Genomic DNA, 22,683 nt, shown 5'->3' on the forward strand with positions numbered 1-22,683 from the left:
ATTTCAATTCAATCGAAAACCCTAAAAATGATCCGCGCCGATAACCGAATCCGGCCACCACAGCATCACCCGAATCCCTAACCGAATCCCTAATCAGAGGAAGGCAGTCACGACCAATCGAAACCCTAATCGAAGTCCATTCACGGTATTCCGGCCAAATAAAAAGCCTAATCGAAGTCCATTCTTCTTATTTTGGCCAAATCGGAACCCTATCGAAACCCATTCACTGTCTTTCGGTCAAATCGAAGATGGAGGAATGCAAAAGAGAAAGGAAGATGGTGAGGGTCAAATCGATTTATCGGCGCGGATCTGTGGTGGCCGGATTCGGTTATCGGCGCGGATCTGTGGTGGCCGGATTCGGTTTTCCGGCAGTGGTTCGTGGTGGAAGATGGCAGCAGCGGCTGTAGTGGCAGATGCCCCATGACCTTTGATGTGTTGTTGGTATAAGGCAGGTGATGTTACCGGAGTACAACTTTTCGGTGGGGTTAAACTCGGTTCCAATCTTGATGTTGTGGGATATGGTATTCTGGCTTGGATTTTCAATAGATGAATAGGTATGATTTGCGATAACTGAATGGGGTTGAGATAATCCATTTCAAGGTGAGCTGGGATTTTGAAATTGGGGTTGAGATAATCAGTAACAAATATGGTGGGTGGTGGTGATTGAGAAGAAAGAATGGTTTGAGATCGGATGGTTGTGGTTTTTTGGTGGTGGTGGTGGTGGTGTTCATGGCTGGTGGTGGTGGATGGAAAGGGAGATTAAAGAAACATAGGGAAAGAGGAAGAAGAAGTTCCAGGTAGACGAAAAGACAAAAATGCCCTCACATGCGCCTCACGTGAGGGCATTTAACTGAGTTTTTCTAACCCAGTTAGCGTAAAGGACATAACGTGTAGAAAAAAAAAGTTTAAAGTACACCGCCTGCAAGGAAACTTAGAAAAGGACACGAACCGTAATTCGTCTTATTTTAAAGGACAAAATTTGTAATTCTGTCTAGAAAAAAAATACTAGAGTAACTGATAATGTAGCTAGCTAGCTAAACCTAATACAACAGCAAACTCGAGAACATAACTTCTTCATCGTCTTCGTTCATGCAATCACCCAAGGGACGTCCACAAAGTCCTAGGTTGTTCGCATAGCTTTCTATAGAGAACTTGCCATTTGGAAACGTCGGTATAGGTCCCGACAGTCTATTGTTAGCCACACTAAATTCTATGATGTGATCAAGTTGAGATACTTCTAAAGGGATTCGACCAATTAGCTTGTTGTTATCAAGCCTCAAAACATTAATGAAGGCAAAGTAAGCAATGCTAGGTGGAATTCGACCGGATAGATTGTTGTTCGATAGAACAAGAGAAGCAAGGTATGGTAAATCATATGCCAGATCAGAAGGAATAAATCCCGAGAGGTTGTTTCCAGAAAGATCTAATTCCTGCAAGGAGGTACAATTTCTTATACCTACTGGAAATTGTCCTCTGAGTCCCGTGTCTCTTAGAGATAGCGTGAGAACCAAGTTTTCTTCGTTATTTGAGCATCGGACACCAACAAAACGACATATGAGGCCTTGATCAGTACGATTGCGAAAATCCCATGTAGATAAAACATGTCTAGGATCTTCCAATGATTCCTTAATGGATCTTAGACAATATATGTCTGACTCAATGGCATTGCTTATGTTAAAGCAAGCTAGTATAACTAAAACCAACAAGCACAAACTAGGAATACTATTTATTTCCATTGTAAATCTAGTAATGCATGATATATGACTTTATGTATATTATGTATAAATGAATGAAATATGTGTTAGAAATTTAAAGACAATAACGTGCATAAAATGTTAGAAAATTAAAGACAATGACCCGTAGTTTTGACTAGTTCTTACTTCCAAAGCACGCTAAATACATCAACAGGTGCACAAACTGGTTTAAAACCCAAAAGCGGTTTGGTTTGGTCAACTAAAGTCAAAAATGGTTTATGAGCGGTATCGGTTCGGGTTGAAACAGGTTTTGGTTCAGGTTTTGGCCGGTTTTTGCCAGTTTTGGCAGGTTTTGGCAGGTTTTGGCTTGGTTAACCGGTTTCGGTGAAGAAAACTGCAACCCAGTTCTCAACCTACGGTTTCAGTAAGTCACAAACCGGTTTAAATCACTGTTTAGGGTTGTTCAAAAGCTCGTGGCTTGAAGCTCTGGTTCTTGGCCCAGTTCAATAAAAATATGAATAAAACTAGCTAAAAAAACTTGATTTAAAACAAACTAAGCTGAGCTAGCTCATTTTTGTAATCGACCGAAACTCGTCCCAAGCTTAGCTCGTTGGCTCAATCTTAGGCTCGTTTAACTTCAAAATCAAGCTCGAGCCTAGCTGAATTGCCTCGTCTAATTTCGAGCTCGAACTCAAACCCACCCTAGCTCGACTTGTGAACAGCCCGACATGTTTTATAACTATTACTATCAAGATAAAGCGTATTTATTAGTACTTTTTTAATAAAAACTCAGTGATTTATGATGCATAAATACATAAACTAGGCTAGGGATGTATTTTTTTTAACTACATTAGGTTTGGGATGAGATTTTTTTTACCTAAACTTGAAGACCGAACCCAACCCAAGGTGGCCGAGACCCGACTAGCTAAACCCAAAAGCATTCAACCCGGAGATAGGACAAACCCAAACTCAATTGAAGATTATAAATTGACATGAATTGATACATCATTCTTTAGTTAATGAGTCGATAATTTCAATTACACATGTATCGTGATTAGGGATGAGCGGGTATCTATACCGATTTATTCAAATTCTTGGTACCGTACCGGTATCGAAATGCTTGATTTGGTACTAGTAGTGAAGGCAAAACTCGGGAAATACAGGTACCGTACCAGTACCAAAAACCCAAAACTTGATACCGATTCAGTACCGGTACCTATTTTGCTTATCCCTAGTTGTGATTAATAGCCGATTGATGGCGTCATAAGAAAACAAGTCATGCTTATTTAACTAATTAAAATATTTTTCCATATGCCTTAATGTTGTTAATTGTTTTACCATATGGCTTAATGTCGTTAATTGTACGGATGGCTATGTGGTCAGCAAGCCATATCACTCATATGCCACCTAGATTATACAAATGACGATGTGGTCACCCCCAGGTCAACGAGCCACATCACACGTACGCCACCTAGATTATACGGATGACTATGTGGTCACAAATGCATCTCATTCTCTCCTTGCCACATAGTCACCATCTTCCATCTCTCTCTCGCCTTCATGGGCTAACAAATGGTCCAATGGTAGCATTGCATGTGTCTAACCAAAAGACATCATATACCGTGACAGCAAAAGCTATTATTTATTCAACATACTTTACACGCAAAAAACATGAATTCAAAAGACAAAATGTCGTGTGACATCAAATATTCAAATTGAAACGTGTTTAATTCTATCTTTAAGATAGTAAAATCTTAAGCATTGCGTGTTCGTTCATATTCCTTCTTTTACCTGCCATCTACGATGATGTTCGCCATTGCAACTCCACTTGAAGCTTACCATTCCTCGAGTCGATTAGGTTGTACTTTTCATTAATTCTCTTGTTGCTCACAACATCCGCAAGTTGTATGTCCACGTAACCCAGTGTTTCCTACCATAAAAATTGTTACGTTACAAAAAAAAGTATATTATCGAACACTTAACAAACAGATCAAACAAAAATTAAGCTAAAAAATGGATGACATTAAAAATTTTAGACCCGTAGTAACATTGACCGCACATTTTTCAATCATTTGTGTATATATATGTGTGTGTTAAACGGGTCAAATAACGAATAATTCTTTGTACCTTGGGATGAAGTAGACCCAATCGTGAAGACGTGCTAACGACTTCAAAATGCATCCTGTCGTTTGTTGGTGGCTCTTCTAAAGTATATGAAAACTCTTCATCCCATCTTGGATCGCGGTTTTTCTTCACCATCTGCATAAAATGTGAAAATTTATATAACGAAGCCTTACAACCATTGGCGAACAATGATGTCAAGTATCGTTTTGTTATCAACATCGGTGACAAGAAGCCAAGCCTTTAGCTCAATGTTTCGGATATCATCTTTTTTTCGTGTGTATGAGGATTATTATGTCGTAAAGTTGCGAAATCATTTGGTTTTCTATAATAATGGGAACAATATATTATGTTTACAATAATTAATATGCTTATGAAGGGATTTTGAATTTTTGATATGATCAAGGCATAATAAAACACTATCCAACATAACACAAAATAAACACACATTTACACTCATTTTTGTTGCCAGATCCTTACAAGAATGAAATCAGACACTTTAGAAATCAAACCGAACCACGTACCGAAAACAAACATGAAAAATATGATCAAGAAATTAATTTACAAATCTACAATTAAGCCGAACCTCTTGGCCACCGGTTATGCTGCTCATTTTGATCATGGACTCCACAAATGCTTTCTCAAACTCTTGTTGCGAATTTGCAAACTTAGTGACTAATGTTTTCGTCGTTGGGTGAGTAAGTAAAGCTTGATCAGAAGAGAAGATACTCTTTCCTTCAAGAAGTAACTTGTAGTATCTATTGTCAAAGGTGGTAGGGGTTGAATCCAAGTTTGCACCGGCGTTTTTCACCTTGTTATGTATCGGGCACACACTACGTAGGCTAGAAGCGAACGCTTGGTGCATCGATGGATCAATGTCTTGTGTCGTTGCAAAGTTGTGGATCCTGTTTTGGAATGAATTGCAATGGGAAAACCCGAGTGTATGCCCTCCTACATAAGTTCATACAAAAACATAATTTTATTCACTACAAATCAGATGACTTTTAGCGACGGATGCGATCATCAGGAGGATGCTGATAGGTCTCATTACAAATCAGAGGACTTTTAGTGACAGGTGTGACCGTCAGGATGAAGATAGGTCCCGCTAGTGAAGATCTATGTTTAAAGACATCACTAACAGGCCCGTCGTCAGAATAACGGTGGACATCACCGACCAGTTAGTGACTTAAGTTCACTGACAATGAACTCATAGACGGATTGCCAACTACCACATGACCACATCATCAACATATTACCAACAATGTACGATCTTTTATTGCTTGTTTCATCGTTTAGCACAAAGAGTTTACCGACAAAAATAAAAAAAAAAAATATTTTTTTTTTTACTTTTAGGATTTGACCGCTCATTCGTTTGTTACGCTAGCGTATGAAAGTCAGTTTTCTGGTAGTGATTCTAATTATGGTTGCTCAAGAAACCAAACACGAGCACGCATGAATATTACCTGAAAGTGCAACTAAATCCTGTATAGAAAGACCTCTTTGTGCAAAACTTTGTTGGAGTTGAGATATGTTGAAGATAGGAGCTGGCAACTGTCTAGTATCGGATGCTATCGAAACCCTACCATCTTTTCGCCCTTTCGGTACAACCCAAGTGGGACCTCCACAGTGGCGGATCAAGGAATTTTTTTAGGTGGTTCCCTTTTAATTTATTAGGTGGTTCCTCTAGTATCTTCTATATATCCGTACACTATTATTTCGAAACTCGGGTGGTTCCGAGGAACCACCCTTTTCTTCATTAGATCCGCCAATGGACCTCCAGACTGTAAAGGTTTAATGTTTAGGGTTTAGCATAACTAGCAATGTAAATTTATGACACAACATGAACTTCACATGAAATTCGCGTGTTTGAGTTTGGTATACGGGTCAGTTCGGGTCAACCAAACGGGTTACCCATTATTCTTTTAATTTTTTTTAAATTACATAAGATAAATTGGTTGGTTATTTGATGTAATTTTTTGTAAAAAATAAAGGGAAATTGACATAAAATTTTCTAATAAAAATGTAATTGTTTTAAATAAATTTATGATTTTATTATAAAAATGTAAATTTTAAGTATTAATATCTGAAAATAAAAAAAAAATAATAAAAAGAAAAAACTTCCTGGTCAAGCAGGCCATATTTGGGTTCACGTATCTTACACGCTTTTCGTGTACGGGTTCGTGTCGGTTGGACCTGTCAACCCACAAACCCGACCAATCCATGCCTCCAAGGCATTCAAAAAGATTTAAGTGTTTAATGTTATGTTTGAAACACAAACATGCATGAAGTAATTTATTACCAAATGGACTGCATCTCTTGCTGCTAAAGCTACAATGTCTGCACATGAAACGGTACCAGGACACATATCTTCTAACGCTTTTTTCGCGTTGTCGATGACATAAAATGCATGGAGTGATATGTTAGGAGGTCCATCTTTCTCAGCTTGGTGCTTTTTAGTTGAGTTTAATAACACTGAACCATCACATCCCTTCAAACACATAATATAAAACTACGATCATGATCAAGAATATATATGTACACTGATAAAGAAATTAAATATGTCAAATGAGAAAAAATATAAATAGTTATTTTTTTTTTGGAACGACAATAGGTTGTTTTATATTGAAAATCAAACGGCATATTCAAAATAAAGTATCTTTCTAATCTCGTAATATAAAAAGAATTTTTTTTTTGTTACGTACAACTCGGTTTTCAATCAATTTTACATAAAATTGTAGACAAAAACAAATTAAATAAAATTGTTTTTTTTTCTGACATTTTTAGAAAACCTAAACTTTATATTATAAAAAATAAAAAAATAATAACTCACAATAAAAATGATTTCCATGTCTCAAAATTCATCTTTTCTCATTTCCAAACTTAGAATTCCTTGTTTCGGATTAAAAACGTAGCTCGAGAAAAAAAACGCTTGATCGGTGTACACAAACTAATCTTTAAACATGCAAAAACTTTGTAGTAAAGCATTTCATTAATTACCCTAATGAAGCAATCATGGAAGTGCATCCTAAGAAGCGCAGCAGGAACCGTTCGATCGTTCAACATAGCTTTCTTCACTACACTTGTGACCGCTGATTCGACCATGGGACATGTTTGATCATAGTAGTTACAACTAAGTGCATTAATCCCGTTAAAATGGATTAATGCTAGAACAAGAAAGCCTAGAAGCAATGAAGAAGTATTGCAAGATGCCATTTTTTATACAACAAATATATGTATATAAGTTTTTTGTTGTGATGGAAATATAGAGAAAGCCAAAGTACTTGTAGGGATGAAAAGTGTGTTTTTATGTATTTAATTATTTTTAAAAGTTTAACAGTTTGGCATATGGTGTTTGCAAATTTGGTGAACTGAAACTCATTAGGTTCATTATAGAGTCATTAGTGAGAGGTTGACAATTTTTATAAACAAAATGAGAAGAAAGTATAAATATTAAATACATTAATCTAAGGAAAATTGTAAACAAATATTTCTAATAAACTTTTTTTTAAACTTTTATAGCTATAATAAAAATAAAAATTTTACTAATTCATTTTATTTTCATGAATTGTTAGATTCTCTTTGAACTAATTAAAATATATCATTTACATCTTCCAAGTCATTGAGAACATAATATATAATGCTATATTATATATATTTGAAACACAAAAAAAATAGCAGATCTTGATTTTATCTTAGCCTACATGTTTCTTTCAATAATATAAATTATTGGATGTTAACTGTATTAAAATTAGTTTAATATAATGGAGTAAGTAGGGAATTAATGTGAAGCAAAATAATAGTGTGTTTTTGGTGGAAGTTTAAAGTTGACCAACTAAAGCTTGTGAGTATTGGTTTAATGATTTCAACAAACACAACACACTTTATATACATATAAAAAAATATCCCAAGATGGAAACATATATAATATAAATTCCAAAATGGGGTACTTCTGTTTATGGAATGTTGAAAAACAAAAGGTAATATTTGAAGTCAATTTGATTGATTGGTCCTTCATTAACCAAAAGTTGAACCTCATGTTAATGAATTTTATTATTATTATTATTATTATTATTATTATTATTATTATTATTATTATCTTCACCATAGGTTTCATTTTGATATAATTAAATTGTTATGGTAGGAGCATGCACAACGGAAACTATATTCCGAATTTCCTATTCGTATATAATTTATCTAAAATACATGTTCATAAATTTTTTTTCACTTTTTAGCATATGGAAACACTATTTTCTATCCTTATAACATTTATCCATAAAACTTGTTAGAAGCGTTTTAATGAGTTTGACGCACTGTTATGGACATGTGTATAAAACTTTACATGGATGCAGCGTTGTAGTTATAACATCCAATCTTTTATTCCATCAACTAGGATAGAGCCCGTGTGATACACGAGTGGTTAAAAACAACAAAAAAGTTAAATTTAGTAATATACATGATAACATACGTTATATATTCATATGATATTAATAATGATAAACTAAATTTTACAATTCATAAATCTCTAAAAGTCTCTTTGAATACAATACTGGATTTTAACTTAATTGTTTAATGATTTTCTAGTATTAATTATAAGTGAATTAACAACATATCATTTATAAGTCAAGAAAACCAACATAATAGCTAATTCTTTAGTTTGAAACATGAGATCTTGGGTTTGAGACTTGTATCACACAATAATTTATTTTTCAAAATTTTATAAAGTGTTATCTTATAAAATAGGAAACTGCTCATATGGCATCTATGTGGTATCCTATGTGAAAGCACTAGAACGATGTCATCTGGAAAAATCATGTTGCTTTAATATATACAGGGGTGCAAACAAGCCGAGCCCGAGCTCAACTAGGCTTGAACTCGGCTTGTTTAACTTGTACAGAGCTCGAGCTCGGCTCGTTTTGAGCTCTATTTTCAAAGCTCAAGCTTGACTCGAGAGTAGATTTTCAAACTCGAGCTCAGCTCGGCTCGTTTACTATATATCAATTATTTTTTATATAATTATAATTATTTTTTATATATTTTTATATTAGAATTTTATGTATAAATTATATATATATTATTTAGTTATTTTTAGTTATTTTTTCATGACATTATATATATTAATTAATAATTATTAAATATATATTTTAAAAAATTATATAAATGACAGGCTCGTTTAGGCTCACGAGCCGGCTCGAGCTCGATAAGTGAAACTCAGGCCTGGGCTCGTTTATTAAACGAGCTTACTTTTAGGCTTGAGCTCGGGCTCGGGCTCGAGCTCGATTAAGCTCGGCTTGATTGAGCTTTTTAACGAGCCGATCTCGAGTAGCTCGCGAGCAGCTCGGCTCGTTTGCAACCCTAAATATATAGTTAGATTAGCTATTTTCTGCTTTACTCGATTAGAGATTTTCGACAAAGTCATCCATCCTGGTCTTGCTCACATTACAATAGTGATTCGAACTTGTAAAGTTTGACAATTAAGAAGACAATTTATTAAGTAATAATAAGATGGTAAAATACATTTATGACATCAATTGTAATCATGTAACCTAGCAAATACTTCTTTTCTAACAAAATATACTGGAAAATAAAAAAAGTTACTGATGATGTGTTAGAAGACGACTGTTAATTGTAGTGTTATCTTGTATCCAACAATCAAGTGACCAGTATACTTTCAAACAACCGAGTGACACGGTATATTTTCAAACAATAACGCTGATTAATATTGTAACATCCGGTATTTCGTATCACCAATATTGTCCGTTTTGCCTACGAAGAGCTCACAGATTTGTTTTCGGTCACTCATTCTGCTACCACTCCTACTTGAACACGCTTAACTATGAAGCTATCATCTCGCCCACTAGCATTAACCCCAAGACGCATTGATAATTTAAGAAGCGAAGCATTAATATGATGGTCCGTCCCAGCGACCTAAATCATCGAGTAAACCGTTGTACTTGATGCATTTTTGTTGTACTCAAAGCCAAAGAAACACAAATATAAACAACTATGTTACATAAAACCCAAATCCATAATCCACAAATTATTAATAAAAACTAGAAATGATACAAAGAAACCAACATCTTTATAACAAAGTTAAGAGGCCCCTAAACAAAAGGATACCATGGTAAAAAATTACCAAAATACCCCCAACCCCAGATCAGTATCAGTAGTCTTCCATCTTCCAAACTAAGTCAGTTCATGTTACCTTCAACACCACTTTGGTCAACATAACCAAAGTCAACGTTACCACCCGTTGACCCAAAATAATTGTTATCTACATTCCCACTGAGTTGAATCAGTATCACACCCGGAACGGGTCCCATAATCCCATTACCGCCATTGACCGCCATTCCCATCAACCCGGGCCCACCGTTCACGTAACCCGGATAAAACGCCATCGGCAGCGGGCCAGGGCCACCCCTCATGCCGACCATCGCGGGACCACCCCACGGAACCCTAGCCGCCAACCCATAACCGCCAACCGGATAACCACCACCGCCGCCAAACATCCCGCCACCGTACGGATAACCACCGCTATAGCCTGGAAACAGCCTGTATCCCGGAAGAACCTCATAACTCGGTCTATACTGTGCTGCCGGTTGACCACCACCGCCACCAAAGCTAGAATCCCTGTTGCCGCTAGTAGTGCCGCCAGATATGCCGCCAGTAATCTCTTTAGGTACCGCCCGTTTAACCTCCACGAGTTTACCACACAACTCATGGAAGTTTTTTTGCATGACTTCTTCAACCGAATCCTCGGTATCGAAAGTTATGAACCCGAACCCGCGGGGGCGATGGGTCACGTTATCGTGCATGACAACCACATCGGTTATTTTACCGAATTTTTCGAAGTAGAATTTAAAGTCGTCTTCTGTTAAGTTAGCCGATAACCCGCCTACAAAAATCTTTTTAGTCTTTAAGTTATCGTGGGTTTTAGTACCATTATTTCTGCAATTCCTATTTTGCCCTCGGTTCGGTTCTTGCTGATTCTGGTTCTGTTCACTTCTTGGTACCGCCTTTTTCACTTCCACCTGTAAAAAATTCAGTCAAACGTTGAAGCGTTGATTATTTCATATCGTAATTCATGAAGGGGCTTGACTATTTCAGTCAACAAGTTTTGTTAACCTACAATAAATGTATAATTTCCACAAATTTATAAGTTATCACGAAGAGGTGACACTGTTAACTTATAAATGAGCCGATTTGAGTTATATTTGATCTCTAACTGGTCAAACAAAAGAAGTCAAATATATTAGTTGAAAAGAAAACAGGTCAATAGAGACATAATATTTTTTTAAGCATAAAAGCTTCTAAATCAGTTTATTATAACACATAGCAATTGAAACAATGCATAATTTTTGTGCTCAAATTTGGCACACTAATAAAGTAAAACATCTGGTTAACATTTTGACTTTTGAAAAAAATGCAAGAAAAACACCAAACTTTGTAAAATGAGTGTTTTTGCCACCCCCTCCCCCCCCCCCCCCCCACACACACAAAAAAAAAACCAAACACTTGTTGATTTGTTCTTTTGGCAGGTTCATAAGACATGGACTGTATTACAAGAAGGTAAAGTCAAGAAAGCCATTAAGTCAAACTCAATCTGCTTTAGTACTTTCAAAAGTAAACTTGACTTAAATTTTTTGTTAATAGCTCAACAAAGGACCATAGATTACAATAATATGTTCAAAACCCTCGGTTTAGCAATCTAAATTTTCTTTTGAGTTTTGACTCCAAAAGGAAGTCAAATCCAACCTAGAAAGTACCTTTAAATGCAAAATTCTTGTTTTATAACTCCAAAAAGGTTTTCCTTGCTTCTTTCACCAAAATCTTGCTTGACCCGAGATAAAATTCTTGAAAAGGCGTTTAGATGTACATCATAAATAATTTATCGTTGGCTGAAGTGATTATAGTTCTTATTATTTAGCGTCAAAATTCATTTTTTGGAAAAAAAACATATAATAAAAAGCGGCTCTAAACAAAGCCGAAAATGATTATTACTACATTAAGAAACCAATATAGTTTTATAAAGTTACATTTATTATACTTTTAAGTGTTATACTGGTTTTAGAAAAAAAAATCATAAATAAGCAGCTCTAAACAAAACCGATTTACCAAGTAAATAGTCATTGTCGAACCAGAAGTTCAATAACTGCCTAAATTTAACTACAAGAAACAACTAACAATCTAACATGACACTGAACAGTAAAATAGAAGTAAAATCATCAATCTATATTGGTTCCTTTATATAGTAATAATCATTTTCAAACCAAAAGTCGAAAAACCACCCAGATTTTACTTCAAAAGGAAGTAACACAACACTCAATAGGACACCCAAAAAACAAGTACTATGCTTTAACAAGAAACAAAATCATTACTCAACACAAGTCAACCAATATACAAAGCATTAAAACAATTAGTGATTAATCAGAAGATAAACGGACCGTTCTGCCAAGAATGTTGTGAGTGTCAACAAGAACTCTGTCAAGAGCTGATGCATCCGAAAAAGAAACGAAAGCGAACCCACGCGGACTACCCGTCATTCGATCTTTAGCAATAACTGAACCCACAACGGTCCCATAGCTTCTGAAATGTTCTCTTAACACATCTTCTGTGGTCTCCCATGAAATCCCACCAACAAACACCTTACTTTGATCACAATCTTCCATTTTTAGCCTTAAATAAACCTGTAAAAGATGAATTATAAACAACAAAAAGAAACCCCCTTTCTTGAGTTTTAGGGGTTTCAAAACAAACTATCAGTTGGGTTTATAAAAAACAAAAAGCATGCATTTTTTTCTTGATATCTGACCAAATAACACAAATTTAAACAACACCCACAAACAAATCTTTGTAAAGACAAGAAATTTAACCAAATCAACCCCTTTCTTGATTTTTAGGGGTTTCAAAAGAAACTACCAACTGAGTTTATAAAAAACAGAAAGCATGCATCTTTTCTTGATTTTTGACCAAATAACACAAATTTAAACAAAACCCAGAAAGAAATTAAAAAAAACAAAAAATTGAACCAAATTAACCCCTTCCTTGATTTTTAGGGGTTTCACAAGAAACTACCAATTGGGTTCACAAAACACATAAAGCATGCATCTTTTCTTGATTTTTGAACAAATAACAGAAATTTAAACAACACCCAGAAACAAATTTAAAAAATAAACAAGAACATTGACCAAATTAACCCTGGGTATGATGTCTAGGGTTTCAGAGCATGAAAAGGGGGTTTGTAAATTGAACCAAGCATTTGCATTTTGAAACAGAAAGAAAGCAAATTAGACAGCTTTTGTTGTTGAATTTTGTAGGGTTTGAAGAAAAGAGGGGTGAAATTGAATTCTAGGGTTTAGGATTGAATGAGGGTTTTGGGTTTGGGTGAGGGTATAAAGATGGGTTGAGATAATTGAAAGCAATATTATTATTATTATTATTATTATTAATAATAGATACTGTGTGAGAATCCAAGCGAGAGGTGTGAAGCAAAAAGTAGCAACCTGGGGTGTGGGAGTGGAGTTTGACTTTGACTGAAGTTCTTGTCATTTGTCAAGTTTCCATAAAGAGTGTTATTTGGATTGATTAGGTCAGCTTTATTACTATTTACAAGTAATAATATATATAAATTTTATGTTTGTTATTGGGTTGGAATTCATATTTGACTTTTTTTTATACTTGTTAGGCTTCTTGCTTTTTGTTCGAGGTGCTCTTTTATTTTTGTTTTTTTAATAAAAGGCGAGCTTTAAAAAAAATCCATGTAGCAGGGAGTTTTATGAAAAATGTGTTCTTTTCGTGAAAATAAAATAAATAAATCATTAATTTTCTATTTAAAAAAATGATAAAATGTAAAAAAGGAATTAAGATGCAATGCTTACTTATATATCTATTGAAAATAAACATATAAGCCAATTCGTTTTATGATTTTTTATGTGCATAACATATACACTTGTATGTGTGTAGTTTTTAGAATTTGAAGCATACGATTTAGGTTTGTTCTTTTTATTCTCATAAAAATTTATTCTTTATAATTAAGTTGTGTGTGTGTGTGATGCATTGATAATGTAATGAGATGGTGAGGTGGTCGGTTATGTAGTCTTATAAATTGGTTCTTGTAGTTTTTTACATACAATGGTTCCAAAAATAACATCACGCACATACATATAATACAAGTCGTCAATGGTGTTCATATCGTATATTCCCAGAACACCCTCAGACTATTAAGTGTATAGTAGAGAGATGGTTGAGAACATGTCAAACTGTTACCAAATATAAGATATTTTATGTATTTTATAACAGACTGCAACATCATGTTATATAGTGTACAATGGACATCATGGTGGATAGACGGTTATGAAGAAAGCCTTTTGTGATGGAATAAAAGACAACATATTTGGGATTAAGTTGTGAAAATAGGCCTTGCAAAATGTTAAGTAAGAGCGCATAGTAGATCATGTTTAACTGTTAAAGTCAGCTCGACATGCCAAATCTCGTATATATTGGAGCATTGTGCACCGAGTTTACCCTTTTAAATCACTAGTTATCACAAAGACTATAAATTATACATGATGCTTACATTATAATTCAATCACCAGCTACTGTTTTCCTTGCATTTTTACCAAATGCATGATGCTTAACTCATACGATCATTGTTGCCATGCATCATGTAACATGCTAAAAACATGATATAGCGCTTTACGTTATTATATAAAACTAAATAAATAAAATAAATAATGAAAATTTTCATATTAATTTGTTATTATAATTCTATAATTCTTTTACTTGTTTTTTTGTTTGTTATTAACGTGTATAATTTGCGAAATTACAAAAAAAGGAAAAGAAATTTTTTTTTAAGTACAGCTAATTAAGATAGAAGATATAACCAGGGATATAAAGTTGAAAGGATTTTTTTGATGCATAAATAGGACAAAAAATAGACATATGAATTACTCGTGGACGTTGATTTTGAAGCATGAAACTTATTTAGTCGTGACAAGTAAATAATCAGTAAACGTAACCGTTATGGTTAGTTTAAGGACACGTGACAAGTTTTAATTGGTTCTACAAACTATGCGTCACGACCAGTTTATAATACCTACTTTTGAGATTTCTTACAAATGACACATAAAAATTAAAATTTATTTTTATAAACGATTATTTTCGGAATCCCCAAAAAAAACATATATAAAAACACACTATTATACTATATATTAAAGCATAAAGCCTTGCCGCAGTTTATTTCAAAGTTTTGCAACTTTAGTCCTTAAATTTTGGGATTTTTACATATTTCTTCTTTCTAAACCTATGAAATTACATATTTCTCCAAAATACAAGTTGTTAATGCAAAATGTACAATGTTAAGCATGTTTTGAGAAAATATGTAATTTCAAAGTTTAGGAAGGGGAAATATGTAAATGCCCCTTAAATTTTAGACTATTTCAAATTAGCCCCTCAAAATATTTAAAATGTTTCAATTTTGAGCCATGATATTCTTTATTGTTAAATTTTGTTTACTTTTCACTTTAGCATCTCAAAACTTTCATGGTTTAGTATCTGCCTTTATATGTTTTTTTTCCGCATAGTTTTTTGTTATTAGTTTGGCATTTAAGTTATTGATTATTTAGTAACGTTTACAATACGATATTTTTAAAACTTTTTAGTATGCCGTTACGACATGCTCATATTTTTTTATCTATGCCACGCCGTTAAAACGAAGTTGTATTCATAATAAAATAAGTCATATAAGTTCCGATGAAAACGGAGTTTTATTCGCAGTAGATTCCTTTTAGTATTGTAAACCATATACCGAGTGTGGATACCATATCAATGCCGTAATGAACCGAACCAACATCAACCAAGTTCTTTAGATAGTTAGATAAACTTTATTTTATTGTGCTGAGGTGGTATTCGTTACGATTTGTTTGCATATTCATGTTTTAATATTCGGTTACGTCAAAGCGCGTCTGAACACACTAGTTTACATTTACACTCAAACAGTAAACTCATAACAAAACATGGCATTCATCCACTCCCACACTCCACGAACCCTAACCAACTCAATATTCTCATTCTTCACTCTCAAACCACCAATTCACCCCAGGGTTTCATTCACTTCAATCTCCACAGTTTCCGATTCGAATAACGAACCGCCGGAAAGGACCAATTACGCCGGTGTACGGATTGCAGAGAGTGTTGAGGAAGTTAATAAAATTAGGCTTGACACGTGGATTTCGAATAGGATTAGTGGTGTTAGTAGAGCTAGGGTTCAGTCCAGTATTCGGTTAGGGCTTGTTTCCGTTAATCACCGTGTTGTTGTTAAGGTAGTAGCATTTGTGCATTTTGTTTCATTTTGTCAAAATAGTTAATTTTTCGAAAACCGACGAAACTTAACCGAAATAACTGAATTAACTGGTTTTCGTTTTTTTAATCCTCGGTTAACTGAACCGAACCAAACCGAACTATTCATATTTTCATATAATTGTAGCTTTTATATCTCTGTTTTATATCTTCATTTCATGTATTTATTATCTAGGGGTGTAAAGTTGTAAACGATCAGAGGCTGAGCTTGACCAGGCTTGAGCTCGGATCGCGTTGAGTTACGAGTGCTCGAGCACGTCTCGTGTTGACTTAAGATAGCTCAAGCTTATCTTGTGTTAACTTACTGAGTTACGAGAGCTTGAGCACGTCTCGTGTTGACTTACGAAGTTACGAGAGCTCGAGATCAGCTTGTGTTGACGCACGAGAGCTTGAGCTCAGCTCGTGAGTTGTTTTTCAAGCTCGGGCGTGGCTTGTTTATAATTTATTAGTTAATTTATATATGTTTTTAATTATTTTTATTTATTTTGAGAAGAATCTTAAACGAGCCTAAGCTCGGCTGGGCCTCGAGCTCGTGTAGCACCTTAATCAAGTAAAAGCTCTGCTCGAGATCGGATGTGCAGTGTGAAATTAATACATAGAAGTTTAATCTAAAGTAAAACTTAATTATACACAAGGCTTGTTAAGGCTCGACGAGCCTAAATGAGCTTCCCATACAAGGCTCGGGTTCGATAACTAAACGAGCTTTATTGAGGCTCGGCTTATTTTCAGTTTTTATTGGTCCGATTCCTAGTAGCTCGTGACTTGCGAGCAGCTCGGTTTGTTTGCACGCCAATTTATATCTCAATTTCATTATATATACGTTCCTTTCATGTATGCAAAAATTTTAACCCAAGTTTGGTTTTGGTTATTAACCGAAATTGACCAAACCGAACAAAAACCGACAAATTCGGTTATCGGTTTCGATAGCTGAATTTGCGAAACCCAAATTTGGGTTTTTGGTTTCGGTCGGTGGAATGCAATAACCGAACGTCCGAACCGATATGTGCTCACCTCTACTGTGATAAACATGCAGCATTTTTGTATTTAAGGAGTATAACAATTGGATTTCAAATATTTTAGACTTAATAGTTATTAATATCGTAATTCACCATTTGTTTCAGGCATCACACATTGTCAGACATGGTGATAAAGTTGAATGCACAATATCTGAATTACAACCCTTAAAGGCTGAAGGAGAAGATATAGCTTTAGATATTATTTATGAAGACGAAAACGTATTGGTTGTTAATAAACCTGCACACATGGTAATCACATCAATCATAAGTTTATTATTTACCTGTTTGACCCGTTAGAGGTAAAACATATTAAGTTTATAATCTTATTTTCAGGTTGTTCACCCAGCACCTGGGAACGCTACTGGAACATTAGTAAATGGAATTCTTCATCATTGCAGCCTCCCGACACCTTCGTTTCAAGATCAAGAAACACTCTCAGATTCTGATGATTTGTCTGATGACGAGTTAGATGAATCTTCTTTAAATCAGACATACTCAAAAGATTCCGGTTTTGATAATAATCAAACATCAATTCGTCCTGGAATTGTGCATAGATTAGATAAAGGCACCAGTGGATTGCTTGTTGTTGCAAAGGTAGTTGACTTTATCAAATGGCCCGTTTACTTTTTTAACCACCTATGGTAATAAACCACTGTTCTTGTGAAAATTGAAAACTGCACTACAGTCAACCATGTTTTATTGCTGTTGCAGTGGTGGTTGACTTTTTTTAAACAAGTGATTGACTTTTTGACTCTCATAACTTGACCTTTTGTTGTAAAGAAACCATTTTTCTTGTACAAATTCAAAAATCTACATTACGGTAACAAAAAAAATGGATGATTTTGATAATAATGAACATGGTAACCATGCTTTTTTATCGCTGCAAAGGTGGGCTGACTTTTTTCAACTTTTTTTTGGCAACAAAGGATGAGCATTCGCACACACATTTATCTCAGCAATTCAAGCAACACACGATTCAGAGGATATATGTGAGTCTGATGTGTGGGGTCCCATTTCCAGCTTCGGGTCGTGTTGATATCCCAATTGGTCGTGATTTGACAAATAGGATACGCATGACTGCTGACACGGGACCCACTAAATGTGGGAAGTCTCGTCATGCTGCTAGTAGGTGATTGATTCAAGGTCTTCTTTTTACTAATGGGATATATGAGTTTGATTAATCAAGTTACATTTAAACGTAGCCGAATATGTTACATGAATGATTAATTGATAATTTGATATTATCTTTCAAGACAACTGAATGATTAATCTAAATTGTTTGATCATTAGGTACCGAGTGGTTGAGGTACTTGCTGGTGGTGGTTGTGCGTTAGTCGAATGGCGGTTAGAAACAGGCCGCACACATCAGGTTTGTTTTCTTTTACATTAGTATTAGTTATGTTTTCTTATATTTGTATAATGCTAAACATTGGTGATAGGGTTGTGCGAGGTAACCAAACTAAAATCAAAACCGATAGTTTGGTTTTTATGTTTTCTCAAAAACCAAATTTATAGTCTAGTTTTGCATGCACATATCCCTCAAAAACCAAATTTAACTACTCTATTCAATAGTATTCTCAAATCAGGTAAGATGCCAGACCAGTGGAGGAGCAGCGTTGTAGTTCCTATCTATAAGAACAAAGGAGACGCCCAATGTTGTGGTAACTACCGAGGAATCAAACTACTAAGTCATACTATGAAGCTATGGGAAAGAGTGATTGAGGGTAGACTTAGACGAGAAACTCAGGTTACGGTCAACCAATTTGGCTTCATGCCGGGGCGTTCCACCACAGAGGCAATACACCTTATAAGAAGATTAATGGAAAAGTATAGGGAGAAGAAGCGTGATCTACATATGGTGTTTATTGACCTAGAAAAGGCCTACGACAGTGTGCCACGACAGGTGCTCTGGGAGTGCTTGGAGGGTAGAAGAGTGCCCAGGAAATACATAGAGATAATTATGGATATGTATACCATGAGTGAAACAAGTGTCCGTGCGCCAGTGGGGGATACTGATTTCTTTCCTGTAGAGGTAGGTCTTCACCAGGGGTCAGCGTTGAGCCCGTTTCTTTTTGCAGTAGTCTTGGATGAGTTGTCAAAGTCGATTCAGGAGACTCTCCCGTGGTGCATGATGTTCGCAGACGATATTGTGTTACTTGCTGAGAAAAAACAAGATCTAAACATGAGGCTTGAGGAGTGGCGAACAACCTTAGAGACAAAAGGTTTAAAGATTAGCCGATCTAAGACGGAGTACCTCCACTGTGATTTTGGTGGGATAAACGACAATGAAGACACACAGATCACAATTGAAGGGCAGGTGGTCCCGCAGGTAACGAAGTTCAAGTATTTAGGATCTTTTGTACAGAGCGATGGGGAATTAGACAGTGATGTGACCCACCGAGTTCAGGTAGGATGGTGTAGATGGAAAGCAGCCACAGGTATATTGTGCGACAAGAGTTTCCCGACTAAACTAAAGGGAAAATTCTATAGGGTGGCAGTTAGACCTGCAATGCTATATGGAACAGATTGTTGGGCCATCAAAAAGGCACAAGTGCGGAAGATGGAGGTAGCAGAAATGAGAATGCTACGTTGGATGTGTGGGCACACAAGGCTAGACCGAATAAGAAACGTTGTGTTTCGCGAGAGATTAGGGGTGGCGAACATAGCAGACAAGATAAGAGAGTGGAGATTGAGATGGTTTGGACATGTAAAGAGAAGACAGACGACGAATCCTGTTAGATCCGTAGAAAACATTACTATAGAGGGGAGGAGGGGTAGAGGACGACCGAAATTGACTTGGGATGAGAGGATTAGGCATGATTTGATAGACCTAAACCTCTCCGAGGACATGGTTGAGGATAGGAATTCGTGGAGAAGTAGAATTAAAGTTAAGGATTTTTAGAGAGATTTGAATACCTTAGGGCATAGACTTAACTTATTTAGTACACATACCATAATGGTATTTCCCTTGCATATATTATTATTATTATTATTATTATTATTATTATTATTAGCTTTTATATAGCTGTTAAACTGTGATCTTATTATTAATATTATATAATAATATTAATATTAATATTAATATTATTATAATTAGTAGTAGTTTTTATATAACTGTTAAAATTTGATTTCCTTTATTTTGCTTTATTTTCCTTTATTTTGCTTCATACGCATGTTCTTAGAGCCGAGGGTCTCTCTGGAAGCCACCTCTTTATTCCTTTGGATAGAGGTACGGTGTGCCTACATCCCACCCTCCCCAGACCCTACTTATAGCTTTGCTGTCGGTGGGATTTTACTGGGCATGATTGATTGATTGATTGATATATCCCCAATAAACTGAATGGAATCGCGGCTTTTATATTCAAGCCGAACCCGAAAAAACCGAACCAAACCCATAGAAACCGGTTTTGCATGAATTAAATCTTTTTATTTGAATGTTTGTTACTGAATTTATGGATTTTAAATTTTATTTTTGAATGTGAAGTAATTTATAAAAAGTTAACATATAGTGTAGCCTAAAAGTTTTGGGCCCAAATGTGTAATATTCAATTAATCACTAATTAACAAAAAAATTCAGGCCCAAAGTTTCAGGGCCAAAGTCATTATTTTGGGTCATTTTCTTCAACCCAAAATTTTCAAGCCTGATGGAAAAAGTCTAAAAAGCAAAACCGAGCCCATCATGAAAACTGAAACCGAATTGTTTTTAGAAACCCAAAAACTGAATTTTCTGTTTTTGGTTTGGTTTGAGCCCAAAGGCGTTACAATATTGTAATAATGTAGTTTGTGGACACACTAGTTATTTGCAACAAATTAAATAAAAATGGAGAAGTAGTGTTTTGGGTCAACCTCACCCATTTTAATGCACACAAAATATTACCTATGTTGACCCGTTACTCAAATTTGAAACAGATTCGAGCACATGCAAAGTACCTTGGCATTCCTCTAATGGGAGACGAGGTGTATGGAGGTTCTAGAAACATGGCCCTGTCACGGTTGCAGCTCAAGAACCCGTCAAGCATACATTCTCGCCTTTCACAGCTCGTCTCAAAAGTCAACAGACCATGTCTTCATGCTTTAACTCTCGGGTTAGTCAACTGAAACCTGTCTCAAAAGTCACCAGGCCCAGTCAGATTAACCTTTTTTTTAATATTAAGGGTATTTTGGTCATTAGTGTTAAGTTTTGGCAAACTGTTGGTCTACACCTTTAATTTTGAAACTTGGGGACTATAGTTGCAATATGGCCAAACTTGGGGATTATCCGTGTAATTAATTATTTTTATTCATTTTCTTTACTTGTGTAAATAGTTAATGTATTAATATGATTACAAAACTTATTTTATTACATCACTAGCAATTTAGGAGAATTGAATTTTATGCATTTGAACACATTTTGGATGACTTTGGAAGTTTGGACCGTCTGGCCTCTTGATTCGTTCACTCGTTAAAATATAACAAATGACTCATTTGTACATAAATGGCTCGAGATCGACACTTATATTTTCTATATTTATATTGTAGATTTACTCATCCTTGCACCGGAGAGAAAATGCAATTTTCATGCTTGCCTCCTCCAGATTTTGCTGAAATATTAACCGGGCTTCGTAATATAAGCACAGAGAAGGTATTCGAGCTCATATGTTAAATCATTGTTTTATTTATTTTTTACATGCACCTTGTGCAGTGAGACGTGTACATCGTTTAAAATTTTGCTCTATGGCCAACTATTTTGTGACTTGTATCTAACTGGATTGCAGGTGAAAGGGAACTGATCAAGTTTTGGTCATACAATTTTGACATTTTGAGTCAACGATAGCAATATTATTGGGGTATAAAGCTTCTACTTGGACCTTTCTATAATCATATATATGCATCTGTCCAAGAGAAGAAATAACCAAAGCTAGAGCAGTATTGACATGTACCTTGTGCAGAAAGAGTTGTACCTATTCAAATCAGTTTAAGTATTGATACACCAGATTAAGTTTATGGGAAATGTGAGACACCATGTTGGGTTTGAGTTCTGAGTTGATCGGGTGAAACCGTTAACTAAATAGTTTTGTGTTCGAGTTGATCTAGTGAACCCGTTTAACTAAATAAGTTGACTCGTCAACCTGTTCATGATCTGTTTACTCATTTATTACAATCAATCAACCTTTTATGACCTATTTATCTGATTACAACTCATTTATAATCCATCAATTTATTTTACTAGTTTGGATAAATGTGTTAAAAGGGTCATGTTCTCTCAATTTCAAGCAAATTAGCAAATTTGTGTTGCGCTTATCTTTGAGACAAGTATATACATGTCTTGTTTGAGTCACACAATTTTAAGCAAGTTTGTGTTGAGCATTTTTTTTAAATAAATATGCGGGGCGTGTTTGGTTTAACAATTTTAAGCAAGTTTGTGTTAAGCATTTTTTTTAAATAAATATGCGGGGCGTGTTTGGTTTAACGATTTAACCCGTTATGAACTTAACACGATTGATGCCAGATTTTAGAAA

The 22,683-nt window shown here is 35.2% G+C and overlaps 3 protein-coding genes, 1 long non-coding RNA gene and 1 pseudogene across 4 annotated transcripts; 1 reads left to right on the forward strand and 4 right to left on the reverse strand.

Annotated features, from left to right (window-relative positions):
- Window positions 1-1,040: 1,040 nt before the first annotated feature.
- LOC143564557 (probably inactive leucine-rich repeat receptor-like protein kinase At5g48380 pseudogene) lies at window positions 1,041-1,736 on the reverse strand (annotated as a pseudogene).
- Window positions 1,737-3,292: 1,556 nt separating this feature from the next.
- On the reverse strand, window positions 3,293-3,967 carry LOC143564533 (uncharacterized). Its single transcript, XR_013140891.1, has 2 exons — window positions 3,822-3,967; window positions 3,293-3,624 (listed from the first exon to the last, which is right to left on the reverse strand). It is a non-coding gene; the product is annotated as an uncharacterized LOC143564533 (long non-coding RNA).
- A 290-nt stretch (window positions 3,968-4,257) lies between these two features.
- Window positions 4,258-7,070, reverse strand: LOC143564534 (peroxidase 64-like). The gene is made up of 5 exons (XM_077051784.1): window positions 6,813-7,070; window positions 6,115-6,303; window positions 5,590-5,596; window positions 5,279-5,434; window positions 4,258-4,766 (listed from the first exon to the last, which is right to left on the reverse strand). Exons 1-5 carry the CDS (start codon window positions 7,026-7,028, stop codon window positions 4,372-4,374), a joined length of 963 nt encoding a protein of 320 aa, XP_076907899.1. The 5' UTR covers window positions 7,029-7,070; the 3' UTR covers window positions 4,258-4,371.
- A 2,761-nt stretch (window positions 7,071-9,831) lies between these two features.
- On the reverse strand, window positions 9,832-13,354 carry LOC143564535 (heterogeneous nuclear ribonucleoprotein 1-like). The gene is made up of 3 exons (XM_077051785.1): window positions 13,316-13,354; window positions 12,257-12,499; window positions 9,832-10,843 (listed from the first exon to the last, which is right to left on the reverse strand). Exons 2-3 carry the CDS (start codon window positions 12,479-12,481, stop codon window positions 10,004-10,006), a joined length of 1,065 nt encoding a protein of 354 aa, XP_076907900.1. The 5' UTR covers window positions 12,482-12,499; window positions 13,316-13,354; the 3' UTR covers window positions 9,832-10,003.
- A 2,472-nt stretch (window positions 13,355-15,826) lies between these two features.
- Window positions 15,827-22,145, forward strand: LOC143564559 (RNA pseudouridine synthase 2, chloroplastic-like). The gene is made up of 8 exons (XM_077051797.1): window positions 15,827-16,132; window positions 17,291-17,434; window positions 17,519-17,779; window positions 18,112-18,314; window positions 18,476-18,554; window positions 21,095-21,270; window positions 21,704-21,806; window positions 21,940-22,145. The coding sequence occupies exons 1-8, from the start codon at window positions 15,827-15,829 to the stop codon at window positions 21,952-21,954; spliced, it is 1,287 nt and encodes a 428-aa protein (XP_076907912.1). The 3' UTR covers window positions 21,955-22,145.
- The last annotated feature ends 538 nt before the right edge of the window (window positions 22,146-22,683 follow it).

Source organism: Bidens hawaiensis, unplaced genomic scaffold (assembly GCF_021521415.1).
Source record: "Bidens hawaiensis isolate Kalapana, Puna unplaced genomic scaffold, B.hawaiensis_p1.1 tig00022014_1, whole genome shotgun sequence".
Classification (NCBI taxonomy): domain Eukaryota; kingdom Viridiplantae; phylum Streptophyta; class Magnoliopsida; order Asterales; family Asteraceae; genus Bidens; species Bidens hawaiensis.